At 40.0% G+C, this 16,991-nt stretch overlaps 1 protein-coding gene across 1 annotated transcript in view; it reads left to right on the forward strand.

Annotated features, from left to right (window-relative positions):
- Positions 1–10,282: 10,282 nt before the first annotated feature.
- The window catches only part of LOC121902456 (protocadherin-9-like), a 111,870-nt gene continuing 105,161 nt past the window's right edge, over positions 10,283–16,991 (forward strand). The window contains exon 1 of the mRNA XM_042419779.1: positions 10,283–11,679. Coding sequence (XP_042275713.1) covers positions 11,385–11,679 — 295 coding nt within the window. The 5' untranslated portion in view covers positions 10,283–11,384. The remainder of the gene's footprint in view (positions 11,680–16,991) is intronic.

Raw genomic sequence — 16,991 nt, forward strand, 5'->3', positions numbered from 1 at the left:
GTGGACGACCCAGCGTTACAACCTTATATGACAGTTGAATATGTGATTCTGACACCGTGTTCGCTCTTCTGGTTTCAGTCTTTCCACCAGATGTTGGAACCTGGCTGCATCAGTGAGGTCCAACACCGATGTTGGTTGATAATGTGATTCATGGTAGAGATGAGAGAGATTCACACGTTTAAGAGTGTTGATCATTGAATAACTCAAGAGGGTCATATGATTACTCATGTGGTTGTGTGAGGGCTAAAAAATACTGTTCGTTGATCATATAACGGTGTATCAGTGAGAGCTGTGAGTAATTTCTTTTGGTTTTCAGGCACTTTTGTTCTATTAAGCTTTCAGAAAATCTCAGTTTCCCAGTTGTAATGACAATGAGCTTAAAGGTCGGTTTATAGACAATCAGCTGGTTTGTACGACGACTGTGTTCAGCTACACTTGACGGCGGTGTGAAAAGCTGTCTGTCATAGATTAGAATTAATTAGAATTCTTCATGGACAATATTTGTTTTATTTTAATTACTTATTTTTATTATATTTGTGTTTTAAAATATATTTTCAATCGATTTTATTTGTCAGTGTTTTTCATGTATTTTATGTAATTTTTACTTTACATTGTTTTACTCTATTTTATTTTTTTCTTGGTTTTTATTACATTTTCATAATTTTTGTTTCTCATGTACATTAGTCTCATATTCTTTCACTGTTTACATTTGTTCTGTCTTATTATCGGCTTGTCAGTGAACCATAAATCCCCCGATTGTAGTTCTGTGTAATTACTGTAGCGTGTACTCAACATGTACTGTACGTCTTTACAATGTACAAAGTCAAGAGGTTGTGGTATACAGCAAGCCAACAAGCTGGTGAAGCATTTGTAAACAAAACGGCGTTCCTGCACATGCTCAGTGACGTCTGCCTTACACAGAACTACTCTCCAGAGACTGAAAACATGATCGCTGTTATTAGTGTTTGGAGCCGTTTCTATACAAACTAACGTGACCATAATCTTCGTGGTGAAGGAGCGTGTCACCCAGTGCAACGGTGCGGCTCGCTGACGTGTTTTTAATAGCTTTTGGACAACAATGGAGGTCTACGGCGCAGAGGAATAAGATATATCAGGCTTTGATACACACATAATACTTGTTATTCAAAGTCAGGGTCTAAAACACCAACAAAGTCAATTAGATGATTATAAGTGACAGATGCAGAAACCGCAGAGTCGTATATTCATGCGCTGCCTTGCTCAAAAGGACACGTGACTGCGGTGAGAATAACACCTGCGAGCGTTCAGTTTCAGCACAAACAGCAGCTGCAGGCAGATGTTCTGCTCAATCTCCCAGAGAGCCAGACACTGCAGCGTTGTACTCACAACCTTCACTCACTCAGAGAGAGACAGAGAGAGGTAGAAAGATGGAGAGAGACAGAATTGTTTGGGAAAGAAAGGTAGACACACAAACACACACACACACACTCTCCATCTATTTTTCTACTCCTCATTCATTCTCCACTCGGATTCAACACAGTTGTGTGGAATTATCGCTGGCAGCCGCTCTTCACGTGGACCGGTTGTGTGTTGGAGTGTGTGTGTGTGCATGCATACTTGATAAGGACTTTTATAAGCATGCACAATGCAGCCTCACACACTCTTATCTCCCACAGAGGGAGGTAATGAGGATCTCTCTCTCACACACACACACACACACACACACACACACACACACAAACACTCACACACTCTCAGTTATCTCCCACTCCGTGTCTCGGCTGACAAACAGCCAGCGAGGCATCGTGCGTTTCTCCTCTCCCTGGTTTTTAATCATCTCTGAACAATGTGGCCCAGTGAACACGTCTCCTCCTCCTCCTCCTCTCCTCTATCACCTCCTGATGGACGACGAGGAGGAGCAGCAGCAGCAGCAGCAGCAGGAGGAGGAGGAGGAGGAGGAGGCCTGTCCTCCTTATCTGCCTCAACACACAGCGCGCCTCCTCTTGCTCGTCCTGCTCCTCAACACTCCTCTCTCTCTCTGCAGCTCATTCTCTTTCTTTTCCTTTTCCTGCTCCTCTTCCTGTTCCTCTGCTGTCTTCTTTTCTTTCACCTCCTATACCTCCTCTATCTCCTGCTCCTCCAAGTCCTCTGTCTCCTTTTCTTCCTGCTGCTTCTCCTCTTCATACATTTTTACGATTTCCCCCCTCTGTGTTTGAGGATTCCTAACCTAACCGAACAGGTATTCAAGTATGCAGTTGTATTTCCTGAGATTTCAGTCTCTGGTTGATTTGGCGACACCTGTGGTTACTGGAGGCAACAGCAAGAGCAAATTAATACTGCAAGTGCCTGGAACAATAAAATAAAAATTTTAGAGGTCCACTTAATAAATTTCCACTAAAGGTCCAGTGAGGGTGAATGACATAATGATACAGCATTTCAGTGCAAACACTCCAGAACTCTGTACATGACCAGCATCTCTGTATTAATGGGAGAAGAGACACCTTAACCTTAACCGAGTTCTTAAAAAAAAGGGCATAAAAGGATGTCATGTCCAGGTGATGTGAGTGTTCATTAGTGAGTTGTTCACTGTATTCATTGTTGAAAATTGTACAAATATTCTGCTGGAGTCTTGATATCAGCTGGTTCAGTTTCGTGGTTCTTACCTTTGTGTTTTTGGGGATAGTTTTGTTTAAAATGGGCATGTTTGGTGTCATAGTGGCATTTTAGATTAGGTTCCCAATCTTCATTATGGCCACTGTTTCATCACAAATCAGTCATGCTTTCACTGTCAACCTTCCTTTTTTGTAGTTTTGAACAAGCTATTTTACTTAAAGGACCAGTGTGTGAGATGGTATCTAGCGTTGAGATCATAGATAGCAACCTTCCCAAGCATGTAGAAGAACCTACAATGACTCATGAAAAGCATGAAAGGCCCTCTCTAGAGCCAGTGTTTGGTTTGTAGATTGTGGGCTACTGTAGAAACATGGCGGTGCAACATGGTGGGCATAGCGTGAAAGAGGACCTGCTACCCAGGTTTGGGGAGTAACGTAATACATGGAATTGCGTTACGTAATTAGGATACAAGAAAAAAAAATGATGTAATCAGATTACAGATAAATTTAGTAAAAATGTGGATTATTAGCAGGATTACAATTTTAGAATACCTTTCAAAATAAAGTGCGATCTACTACCATGCACTATAAAAGTCCCAAACATAAGCAGAGCAGGAGCAAGAGGATAAAATAACTCACTGATCCATAATGGTGCGAGTAGAGGATGATACCACATGGCGCACGCAGGCGCCCACAGCGGGCACACACATATAAACACACACTTCACACACAGTGAACGTATGTTGGGAGAGCAGGCAGGCGACAGTCGTTACGCACTGTGACAGCCAGAAAAGACTCGTACAAATAAGTTAAAAGAGAGCTGGAGTGTATGACAGCTTGTAGCACACATAACGGCTCTCCACCGATGACTGTGTGTGTGTGTGTGCAACGTGCCCGAAGCTGACAGTATGTCACCGGTCGACGAGCACGTTCAATACTGAATGAGGTAGAGAAAACTATCACGCAGATAGAACTGAATAAAAAGGACACAGTGAAGCCGGTGATGCTGCTGCTGCTGCACATATGTCTGCAGCTGCCGTTCCTCTGGGAAGAGCTGTGGAGGAGGACAAAGCTCTCGTCGAGTGGGCACAGATACCCGGTGGGGGGTCTTCCCCTGCTGTGACATACATACAGTATGTCTGTGTGACAGCTTCACACAGCCAGTAGGCCAAGAGCTGTTTCATCAGAAGCTTTTTCTCTGAGAATGTTCTCTGTAATGCACATCATGTGTTGTGCACTTTCATTGAAGGTCTTTATTTGCTTAATGGAAATCAAGGTTTTCTTTAAAAATACATAAAAATCTTGGTTTCCCTCATTTTCTTTTCTAAGGTTAAATTGTTCTGTGGTCTTGCAGAATACACTAAAGTAAAAGTCATCTTACTGATATTTCTGTTTTCCTTTGTCTTTATATGCATATTTGGTACTGAGGTAATCCAAAAGTAATAGAGAGTAATCAAATTACATCACTTTAATATTGTGATACTTCAGGTTACTGACTACATTTTTAAAGTAACCCTCCCAACCCTGCTGCTCCCTCTGCAGATATAAAGGCTCATTCTAAGGTAACAAAAACAAAACAATTCTTATTTTCAGCTGATTATACACTAATTAAGACATATTTAGGAATATTATTAGTCCGTTCCTTTAGATGCCTTAAATTCTACACATTGCACCTTTAACCGGAGCTCCTACACTTCTTGACAACAACTTTACTAACTGCAGCGACTAAATGCTAAATGTGGCTAAATGATGACAGCTGAGCGATGTGTCACTCAAAAGTCGTCCACGTCAGGTTGTGGTTAAATTTTGTTCCCAATCTAAATTAAATTTTTATTCTGTCCAGAGTCCACCTATTGATTATGTATAGCCAAGAATATTGGTTTGGTTTGGTCATAAAACAACATACACATAACACACTTCTCCATATTGAAATAAACTGTGAACAGCATATAAAAGTGTTTTTTGCATAAAATCGAAGGATGACACAGAATAAAAACACTAAAATAAGTGATGTGCATAGTGGTCCCGGCCCCACTTCATGACAACAATGATCACTGTTGTGCTGCTGCTACATTAGTGACTGAAAGTTGTGTCTTTGAGCAGCAACTTTTTCACTAATACAACACAAGAGAAGCTGGTTTATCTGTTTACAGTGCAGCCAAACAAACTCGTATTGTTTTAATGAAGAACTCAGTCAGTAATCTTCCTTTTTCCATCCTGCTGTGAGCTGGTTTCTAAAGGAACTGGTTACCAGTAGTAGTTGGAGTAGTTGGAGGTGTGCAGCTGCTCCTTCTTGTTACATATTCAGAATTGATTCACTGTTTAAAAAATGCCCAAAATTATGTAATAATGTTTTGATTTGCAGATGCATTTTTAATTTTGATTTTAGCCTTAACCTCAAATACATTGTGTTTCCTGCAACTGTTTCACAATTAAAGCCACCGTCTGTTCCACCAGTTCAATGCTTTTAATGTGAAGGAGCAGCAGCAGGAATTGTTGCTGTTAGCATTAGCGGTTAGCTCTAGGGTTGTGAAAACAGTGAAGTGAATATCAAAAAGGTAAAAAATATAAACAGTAACAGATTACAAGCTGCATCATTTCCTGTCAGCGCCGCTAACAATACGAGCTAACAGACAGGTAATTACAGGATGTGAATACACTGAATGGGTTTTGTTGACAAAAAGCCATAAATAGTGTCAAACATGGGGTTTGATTCCTTCAGGATTATATTAATTGCATATTTTTATGAGGATAGGAGTTGAGTTTATGTCTCTGCTGTATAATTATTATTTGTCCCTGTCAGCAGATTCTGCTCCATTTAAACTGTTAATATTCTGCGTTTTTTCCCCTACAAACATATAATTCATACGAGCGTGTTCATTGAACTCTGTGTAACAGTGAAGAAGGTCAGTAATTACAATTCAAGGAAATCAAGCTCATCATACCCCCCCACACCCACCCCACCACCCCCCCCAAACTGTTAATGCGGCACTTTGACTGAAGTTTCTGATCATTTCTCTGCTGAAGAATATTCAGTCATCTGCAGGCAAAATGCACATATGCGGTTTTATGTAAAACAAGGAGGCATGATGAACCATTTTTCCTTGAATCCATAATGACTGACCTTCATTACCATCGCTGAGTGAAACTATGAATATGCTGCTGAATCTATCGAGCAGAAAGGCAGAATTAAAGAAGCTTTAAATGGCACACGGTGCAGATTTTATACAAGGCGGCTGCAGAGTGTAACCTGCATATAAACTGTGAGACACAAGGATGGTTCTTACATATGTGGATTAACACTTTGCACACGATAAGCAAAATCAATAAGCATGTTCCTTTGTTCTCAGAGTCATAACTCAGTAAAAGTCTGAACACACACAGACGTGATACACATTGTGTTAGATTCAGTGTGACTTATGCTTTTCAGGGCTATAAATATCTCTGATGTCCGGTTCACAGATAAACGTCCATAAATCAGCTTTGAAGAGGCTCCTCATGACTACAGATGTCGCCTTCTGATCATCATGTGTAGAGTTTCCTTCAGTGTCACAGTGATTCAGTGATAGTTTGTCTGAACATCCTCACGCTGCAAACAGGATTTCATGGCAACACAGAATTTCTGTCTTTATCCCCCCCCCCCCCCCCCCAAAGCTTTATGGGAAGTGTAGTTCTACATTTTAGTACTAGATTATCCCCATAAAAGACAAAGAATAACAAAATCCAGGTGATTATACACTAATTAAAACATACTTTCTGCCAAGTTTGTTCCACGTGATGCCACTAAAGTCTACACACTGCACCTTTAAATCAGGTTTTAGTCACCTAACCGTAGGGGTAGCAGATAAGAATCATTATGCAATACCTGCAGTCGGTGTCATCCAGTGCCAGATCAGACAAACAACATATCTTTATTTGTTATTTCATTTGTTTTGTTTGGTTCAGGTTTAAAAGTCTCGCTGATCACATCAGGCACGAAGAGATCAGCGTGATGATATGATTTTTATCTCCTGACTGCGAACAGAGACAGAAACCGTTCACCTCGATTTCAACCCCGATCTTTGCTTTTTCTTTATGAACCGGAACCTCTTGGCTTCGACCGAAAGATTCCTCCCCCCGTGATCTGCAACCGTCTGCAGGTTTTCATCTCCAAAAACAGAAACAAGGGAAAGAGGAGGAGGAGTTTGGCTGACTCTCTTGTTGTTTGTTAGTTTATATATTAAAAAAAACAACTAAAAACAGGTTAAAACACAAAGGAAATATTTATACGATCACAAAAAATGTGCAAGCAGAGCCAAAAAGGCCAAGAGGCTCCTAGCTGCAGCTCCTATAATTTCACAATCACAATAACACATTTAAGGAGCAAAATAACTAAGAGCAAAATCTACAAGATTGTTAAAAACAGAGTTAAAAACGAGGAATTTCTTCACATATTCTTTAAACACATTCATCAGGGTGCCATTGATATAATAAATAAAGGTTCAGGCTTAAGTGAATAACGAGTATTTTGTCATTTCGTCCTCCACGCGGCGGCGAGCTGGAACACGCGGGACCAGATCTGTGTGTGTGTGGGAATAATGATGGCAGCTAGCGGCGGCTGGCCGTAGGCTGAGGTGGAGGTTGTTTCTGGATGTTGGTTTGGTCTTTATATTCCTCCCCTCTGATCTGCTCCACTTTCTCATGGTGCAACCTGCTGAGATGGCACTTCTATTTCCAGCAAACAAACACACACACACACACACACACACACACACACACACACACACACATACACAGAAGCAGAAGAACAAAAAGGGCAAAAACAAACAAGGATGTGTGTGTGTGTGTGTGTGTGTGTTTGCGTGGGCTGGAGGTGACAGACAGACAGACAGGGAGGCAGGAGAGAGATGAGGATGATTTGCTTCATTTCTCTCTTCATGTAAATATACAGTAGATGTGATTTATTAACAGAGCAGAGGACGCTGGAAGCAGGAAACAGTTATTAATAACGCACATTTTACTCAGCTGCTTTCCCTAACACACGTACATTTGACTGCAGGGTCTCAGGTAGGGGACGAACCTGAATATTTGGCGAAGGGAAATGTTTATTTGTGAATGTGTGTTCTGTTGTTATTTGTGTCCTGAGAGAGAAGAAAGAAGAGCGACTGAAAACTACGTCTGTCGTCTTTAAAATAAATCACACACAGCACAGTCTTTACAATCATCGACCAGACATGTTCTGAAGAAAACTGCAGTATTTGGGATTAACTTTTGCAACCCCTCAAGTCCCAGAAAGCATTTATATAACAGATGTTTCAACAGAATATAAATTATTACATTTCAATTTAAAGCAGGAACCAAACTTCACACTGAAAAGTCGTCATTTTAACAATTTTGTCTTGAAAAAAACAAAAAAATTTTTTTTTTTTTTTTTTCCCAGTTTTAACATCTTCTGTGCTGCAAATCATGAAATCAGTTCTTACTCGGATAGATTCACTTAATTCAGTGGATGCTGTGAGAGACTGTGCTTGCACAGAGATGACAGAGATTACAGATTACTGAGATCCATCACCGTGAATAAATTGTCTTATTTCTACCAAGAGAGAATAGTTGATGGATATAAAGCATTAACATTACATAAGAAAAAGAAAAAATGACAAAGACATGTACCGTAAGTTTCAAATCATATCAAATCATATCTACAGCAGACAGCAAGTAAACAAACAAATAGTGACAAATATATACATCCTTAGCTTTGTACACTAACATATTTACACACATACATGCATATTAATGGATAACGACACATAAACTGCCTAATTTTTTAAAAAATCCATGAAAAATTGAAATAGAAACATTGAAAAATAACAAAATGAACCTTTGTGGACTTTAAACCATGAATCCATTTAAACAATGACAGAATAATAATTGAAAAATTGAGAATATTGGCTGGAATAAAACTCGGTCATTATCATATATAAATTCTGTAAAGCCAATAAAGCCAGAAAAAATAATAATAAATCTGAAATATCAGCATCTGTCTGCTTCAGACAGCGAGGCATTGATGAGCTCTTGTGGGAAAATAAAATGCAAAAAACGGATGAAGTGAAAATGAAGATTTGACAGTTTGTTGGGTTCCTCTTTGTTTACTCAGACGCAGAATACAAATAGTGACCAATCTGGTTTGAGGGGGAATCAGCTGGGAGGACAGACAGGAAGTGTGAGGACTCAGATCTGCTGAGAGTCCAGTTCTTACCGAGCATTTTGATGTGTTTATCTGGAGAGTCGCCTGTCGCCTGAAGCACCGGGGATCTGGACTTTTGATGCCTTGACGGCACCGTTGTGTCCACACGGTTTAAAGGACAGCTCCGGTGTGGTTTGAGTTTTGTACGTTTTCCATCTTTGTGACATTAATTCTGGCTGTAGCACAATTACAGAAACCTCTCAGGCTCAGTCACATCCAAACTACAGAGGAAGTGATTGGTGATGTTGCAGGAACTATAACAGGAATTAAAACAAACTTTTACATGTTTAACTGTAATTGTGAGTAAGAAAAGCAGCATGGAAGGGCTGAGACGACCAGTCGGTCATCATGTCTGCACAAGAAAGACTTTTTTTTTTTGTGTGTGGAGCTACAGCGAGTCAGCGAACCTTACAGCTGCTGCAGAGAAGCAGCTTAACAGTGAAGAGATAAGGGTTTAAAAAAAAAAAGAGCTCAAACCCAGTCTGTTTCTGTGTGATGAGCGTTGATCTGCTGGTTGTACTGGTTCAGGGTCCTGACAGCGCCCAGTTTCCATGGTGACAGAGTATCTGCCGACGAGCCGGGGGGATGCTGCTGCTGCTGTTTATCAGCCTGGGCCGGTCAGGTGTGTGTGTGTGTGATTGAAATGTTTGACCGTGCATTGTGTGCCTTTGAATTAGGGCACAATTTGTTTGGCTGCACTTTGTGTATTTGCACAGTGTGTGTGTGTGTGTGTGTGTGTGTGTGTGTGTGTGTGTGTGTCCAGTGTCCCTGCAGCGCTATAGGGAGGCTAATTGTATTTTAATTACAAAACCATCAAACACACAACTCAGACAGCTACCTTCCACCCCTCAGAAACACACACAGTAAACGGAGCAGTCGAGCGTGTAGCTTCATGACACAAAAGAAAAACACGTTCACGAGTTCAGATATGAAATCAGATGCAGACCTCTACTTTTTTAAATTTTTATATTTAAACAAATTCAATTTAAAACTCAACACTTACTAATTTAAAGCGGCTATAATAAATATTTTATAATAACAACAGATTTAAGTGTGTAATGTGTTTGGCTCGTAGTGATGAACCTGCAGAGAATTATCAGAGACTCTGCAGCTCCTCTCGGCTTTAACGGAGCTTTATAACGAGTTTAAGCTCGTTGTTTATCTGTCCGGCTGCAACTTTACTGTTCTGGTTCACTCTCAGCGTCTCTCATAGTGTCATTTTTGGGCCACAGCAGTTAGCTGTAGACTAGCTGGTGAGCATAGTGGAGCATTTAGCAGCTAAAGAGCCGGTGGAGAACAAAAACAGAGCTAAAAGAGAGTGAATATTGGACTTACATTCACCAGGTGGACACAAACACGACTCCAAATGAATGATAATGTTGCTCCGTAACTGCTGGATGTTGGAAATAAGCAACTGTTTGCTAACAAGTTCAACACATCAACTTAAAAGCTGATGATCTGGCAGTGCTGTGTTCACTGTTTGTTTCCAAAAAAAAATCAGTTATTGCAGGTTTAAAGATGCATAAGATGAATGTTTTCAGGATCAAACAGGTAGCTTTTTGCATGTGTTGGTCATCATGTGTCCTTCTAACCTCGTTCTGGAAATGTTGTTGTTGAGATTTAATCTCTGCACACACATCATGAGATATCTTTACATTTGTTTACTATTCAAAAAATGACTCCTTCCTTTTGAAATCTGGTTCATACCAGACAAAACAGCTGGAATACACAAGGAAAAACATACATTTAGTCTATCTGGTATCATGAATCTACTGGTTTATGCAGATTGCAGGTTACATATAAAGCATTTGGGGGTTTTTGGTTTCTTTTTTTTTTTGCTATAAAACACCACTGTCACTTAAACCAAACACAATGAAAGTATAAAGAGTGTATAAAGAAGTCGTGAGTGGTGACAGAATCTCAGCAAAGATGTGATTTGAGTTTTCTACAACATATTATTGACAGTTAACTTACAGTGAATAATCCACATTCGCTCCCTGATATTTCACTTCAAATTGCCTCGTGTTTAAGAATGTTACATCATACAAAAGGCTAAATCATCACACAGATGTGATAATTATGCTACACTTAGCAGCACTGCTGTAAATTCATTTCCTGAACATGTGATATGATCTTTGTGTGCTTATTAACTTATAACAACCCCAGAGATGTGCAGCAGTTTCCTGTCGGTCGAAACGCAAGACGTCGTCAGTGTGTCTGGGTTGGCATGTGGTTTGCAGATGAAAACATCAAGATGAGAAACAATACATTCAGATGATGTAAAATGAGATGAGATGGCATGAAATCAGCGATAAGTTGATGTGAGGAGAGATCTGAAGGTCTGTAGTCTTCAGATGAAGTGATGAAAGTTGTTTGATCTTTTGTGGTTTTGAGCAGCAGAATCCGAGTGAAAAACCAGCTCAGTCACTTTGAGAACAGAGCGCAAAGTAATGAAAGTCAAAAGTGACTTCTTTAAAGTTATTTTTACAGTTTGTCTCGAATCATTTAAAATGCGTCACCTGCTTCACATCAAACTGAAACACATTTCTAATTAAACCATCTCTCGCCGTATGTTAAATTTAACTCGAAGTGTCGTTATGAACCTCAAAACTAATCCTTTCTCTCTCTGTATCTACCGATCACAGCTCCCCCACCGCCGAGTGACCTTCTCCACAGCCAATCAGGCTCAGGACCTGCAGGACGCGTCCCAGCACAGCTACTACGACAGCGGCCTGGAGGAGTCAGAGACGCCCAGCTCCAAGTCGTCGTCGGGGCCCCGGAACGGGCCGCTGGCGCTGCCGGAGGACCACTACGAGCGGACCACGCCCGACGGCAGCATCGGCGAGATGGAGCACCCGGAGAACGGTAAGACCAGGTGGAGTTTCCCCTCCCTGTACTCCTCTTTTCACCTCCTCCATCCATCCATCAGGGGAGCAAACACACACATAAACACACACACACACACACATTCACACTGTTTGCATCACACACACACTTTGCCCTGCGTGTCAAAAAGTGAAGTGTCAGCAGGAATGTTGTATTTTTAATCGGATTCCCACAATTCCCTGCGTTGTGTGTACCTTCGTTAAAGAGGTGTGTGACCTCACAGCAGCACAACATAATCAATATGCAACATAATCAACTCCCATGGCTTAAAGAATTAACATCCCAATTATGTAAATCATACTGAGTCCAACCTTCCATCAGCTCCACTTATAGATCCACAGAGGGAGGCTAGCAGGGAGCACGCTAACACAATTCACTCCTACTGTCTGTAGCAGTTAGCGTTTTGTCAGCCTGTCACCATGTTTATCATCTTACAGAGGACAGGAGCTTATAATGCTAACGGTAGCCACTTAGCTATACACTGTAAACAGGTATGAGAAGCTTTGAGAGATGCTAATGATGCTACGTCATTGCAGAGATTCACCTGAACACAACACACAATTAAGTGTCTGAACATTTTATTCCTAACATAACCCTACATGTTGTATGTTTACAGTTCTGTCTTTTCCCTAAAATGTAGAAACACAAAAGTGAGCAGTAAAAATGAAAAAGGTGTAAATTATGCTAATGATGCTACATCACTGCAGAGATTCACCTGAACACAACACAATATGAAGTGTTTCACTTTTTGAACATTTTGTTCCTAATATAAACCGGCATGTTGTTTATTTTTTATTCCTGCCTTTAAAAAAAATATAGAAACACTAAAATTGAGCAGTAAAAATATGAAACTTTTATGTTGCCCAAAGGTGTAACTGATGCTAATGATGCTAGTGATGCATCCCCCGCAGAGATTCACCTGAGCACAACACACACTCTTTACTTTCTGAACATTTTGAACATTTTAACATAACCCTGCATGCTGTATGTTTACAGTTCTGCCTTCTTTTGATGTAGAAACACTAAAACTGAGAAGTAAAAATTGAACAAACTTTATGTTGCTTGAAGGTGTCCATCACCGCAGAGTCTTTGATGTGTTTGAAGTCTGTTTAGCGCTCAGCAATTTAGCTGGAACCAAAATAACAGATCTTGTTAGCATGTAATATTATCATATTAGAGATTGAAACAGCTGAAATATAACTGTGTTGTTTACATGAATGACTTTGATGCTGACTTTTAGCTTTATTAGCTTGTGTGTAAATGAGCAGTTACAGCCTGGAAGTTGGGAAAACAGACATGATAACTTACATTGTGTTAGCATATTGTTAGCATGATGTTAGCATGTTGGCTTTCATATTTCTGCTTGTTTTGATAAAAGAAATTCATGACTTTGTTGTAGTACCAGCTTTGTAATGCTAACAGGTGTAAGTAAACAGTTAACTAACGTATATTTTTGCAGGGTGTGTGTGTGTGTGTGTGTGTGTGTGTGTGAGAAGCTCATATCATGGCAGTTAGCGTTAGCGGTCATGAGAAACTACTGTAGCACAGTTGCAAATTATTCCTCCTGTGTCCACTAAAAAGTTGAGCAAAATACAGCCAATCAAACTGGTTTCAGGTGCAACTTTCACACATTTCACATCCCAGTTTACTGACAAATTCGACAAAAAAAAAAAAGTTGACCACAGACATAAAGAAAGAATAATGAAAGTGTTTCCAATCGTTGTAGAATATCTGTATAAGGATGGATTCACAAAGAGCAAATTTGTCTTTCAGAATTTTATACATACACGTATACATATGGGACTCTAAGTCTGGATTAGACAGACAAAAAAGTGAAGTCAAACACTCAGATTTATAGTCGTAGCCACACCTGCTACAGAATGTTATAAAGCTCTCTGTTACCCTCAGAAAATACGACCTTGGCGGTTAATTGGTACAACAGTCGGTCCTTTTATTCATCATTTACCAGAGTTGTGCCTCCGGATCCGTCCGCCGGGGACTGAAAGTTGCAGGTCAGATCACGCAGTTCACTTCTAATAACGTTTCTCACACAAGCTTTATGCAAGTAAAAAAGTTCCCACTGCACATGTACTTCTAAGTATAAAACACATGGATCATTAAACAGAATATGGTTAATACTAAAAAGTTCCATTACATCAAACTCATTGCGGACTGATTTACTATTTTTATATCCAGTCTGAAATCATCATTTTTAATCACATTATCTTCATTAACTTACAGCAAAATATTATTAATAGATGCACAAAAAAACCCCAAAACAAAACAAACAAACAAGAAAACATCAGATAAGAAAAGATCATCATTCATTATAAAGACGAATGTCTGATATTTGAAGGATATGTTTAATAGTAATAAACTAGTTTTTTGGTAAAAGATGGACAAAAAACACTGACCACATGCTGCCAGTGCAACAGCGTTTTGTTTTAAAGTTACACTCCTCAATTACCACCTAGAACACCTTGAAAATATCTGAATCAAATCTTTGTCAGGGTCTCAAAAAGAAGATAATTCACTGAGTAAAGTTTGTCTGCATGTTGACGTGAGCCAGCTAAAGTCTGCATCTGCTACTGTGGCATAAATACCATGCATACATTAACATATAGCTTTATTAAAGCATTTAATTAAACATACATTAACCTCTGCTGCATACTTGATAAAGCCTCAAGACCAAAAACATGATTAACATATGCAAATTTAGTCCTTATAGAGTCCTTATACCACTAAACAAACAAAATACATAAAAAAAAAAGGCTCAACAGATTGAATTACAAGCACTTTTAGTTGGGAAATTATTTCAGAAAACGTTTTAAATTTCTCCGCCAGGTGTAAGCCTGCGGGGGATTGTGTGTTTGACTGCGTGTGCAGTCGTCTGCAGCTAATTAGACTGAACCATCAGACTAATATTTTTGTGCACGTTTACGTCTGTTTGCTCAAGGACCTGTCATGGTCGCGCTGATTCACAATTTTTGAAAAAACCTGTTTTTATAACCTCGTTGACTGCTGACTCCTCACTCTTCTCAACTGGCCGGTAGAGCGACCAATCACGCCTTGTTGCCGCGTTAGAGCTTTGAGCCTCCTTATCCTTATCATAAAGCTTAGACGTTCATCTTTTCAGCAGTTCTCTACGTTTTATGTTAAACATTACGACATAGCAAAAGGCAACTGGCTAGACTAAAAACAAGGCGTCTGTTTCAGGTCACATTTTGACATCTATAGTAAAGTTTGGTCTCATCTTGAACTGGAGAGATGCAGATTAATTCCATACTGGATATGTTATGATCCACTAACGTTAGGAACAATACAAGATGCATAAATCCCTGTTTTTCGTTATCTTTGCCGCCATCTTGACAGTACACACCTGGGGGGGAGATCTGCGCTCTACTGAGTGCACTCTTCTAGTGTTCAAATGCTTTTAGTGCCATATCTTTGTGTTGTTGTATATCTTCTTGGACTGAGCGGGGGGCCTTTTTTCCTGCTTTACATCTACTCTAATACAGAAATCAGATCATGATGTACAGTAGCTGTTTGCTTTATTGACTCTTAAAAGCTCAGTTTCCCTCCGGAACAAATAAAGCACTTCATTTACCTCCTTTCTGGAGCCAAAAACGATTCATTAAGACAAACATCTAAACAACATACCGTCTGATTTTTTTCTCAGTCAGTGTTCATTGTTTTGCTTTGACTGTTAACGCCTCATTACCACTTATGCCAATTAAGCTAACTGTAGTGAAATAGTTGAAACTGACAAACAAAATTAAATAAAAAATAGAGAGAAAGTGAGGAGACAGTTAAGTGTAAATGTCAACCCTATCTTCTTCTTCTTCTTCTTTGTGAGGGCGAGAAGACCGACTCTCTCTTTTTCTCTCTCTCTCTCTCTCAACCCACAGGTCGTACGTATGCCATCTGTAAACACAATTATTCACAGCTGCTCGCACGCCCACGGGCTACTGCCACCCAGTGTGTGGTGCGTGTGCTTCTGAGTGTGTGTGTGTGTGTGTGTGAGAGAGATAGCGAGAGAGCGAAGGAGAGTGTGTAAGTGGTTGTATCTCCTCGTACACAAGAGGAATGAGGTCAGGGTTATGTTGTGTGTGTGTGTGTGTGTGTGTGTGTGTGTGTTGCAGTCTGAGGGGATGGTGGTAGTGCTGTACAATCTTCCACTTTGATGGTCAAACATGTTTTAGCTGCAGGTATTTTCCCGAGAAAGTGTGTGTGTGTGTGTGTGTGTGTGTGTGTTGTACCAGCAAAGAGGTCAACAGATTACAGCTGGTCCTCTGAGGATTAACACACAGATACACTTTACTCTCTCTCACTTTCTCTCTGCCTGATTCAAAGTTGAAACCTTTATTGCCACAATGAGACGAGCAGTTTATCCTCCAACCAAACTTCATTCAAAAATCCAGTGATTTTAGTCTTTCTTACACTTATACTTCCTTTTCTTTACAGTGTAAACACACTACTAGTCTAAACACACATACCGAGTGTGGATCATGCAGCTGGACATAATTAGAAGATTAACATTAAACGGTTAATCAAGCAGTAATTGTCGCAATAATTAAACAGCAGCATATGTTTTTTTTTTCCTAATGAGGTCTGGTTTAGCTCTGCAGGTCAGCACAGTTTGTTCTTTCTCTTTAGCGCGTCTGTTTAGTCGTGTTTCCCTTGTGTGTGTGTCCCCTCTTCTTCTGCTGCAGCAGACCGTATTGATCATCCGGTTGTGTGACTGATTGTTGATCGGTCAGATCTCAAGTGCTTCAGACAGATTGATGAAGAGCTGCGGGAACAAGCTGACTGGACCAGGACACATCCTCTATCTGTTCCAACAGACTGGCTGTGTTTTTAAATTCCTTTTTTTTCCCATAAAATTACAGTTGCTGCTTCCAAAACCTACAACTTTCATTTCATCCTAATGTTAGACACGTGTGTCTTTTCATTTTCGTGACTGTGAAAGGTTTTTTGGTTTCAGGGCGGAAGCTCAATGCCAACATTACGTAACATTATCTGCTGGGATGTGATTCGTCGCTATATGTAGGAAATAGATGCATTTACACTTAAATAACACGTGGCCTAAATATGTCCGCTGAAGTGTGTTCTTAATGCATCCTTGGTTGCTTTTCCACCTGCTTTTATAGGTGGATTATCTACATATAGTAATGTAATCTGGATTTAATCCAGATATAATCTGGATGCTCATGACATGTGATTGCATGACATGAGCATTCTAGTCCAACATTCACGTCACTGTATTATGAGTTCGAAGAAATCTAAATGGA

Source organism: Thunnus maccoyii, chromosome 8 (genome assembly GCF_910596095.1).
Source record: "Thunnus maccoyii chromosome 8, fThuMac1.1, whole genome shotgun sequence".
Taxonomy (NCBI): Eukaryota; Metazoa; Chordata; class Actinopteri; order Scombriformes; family Scombridae; genus Thunnus; species Thunnus maccoyii.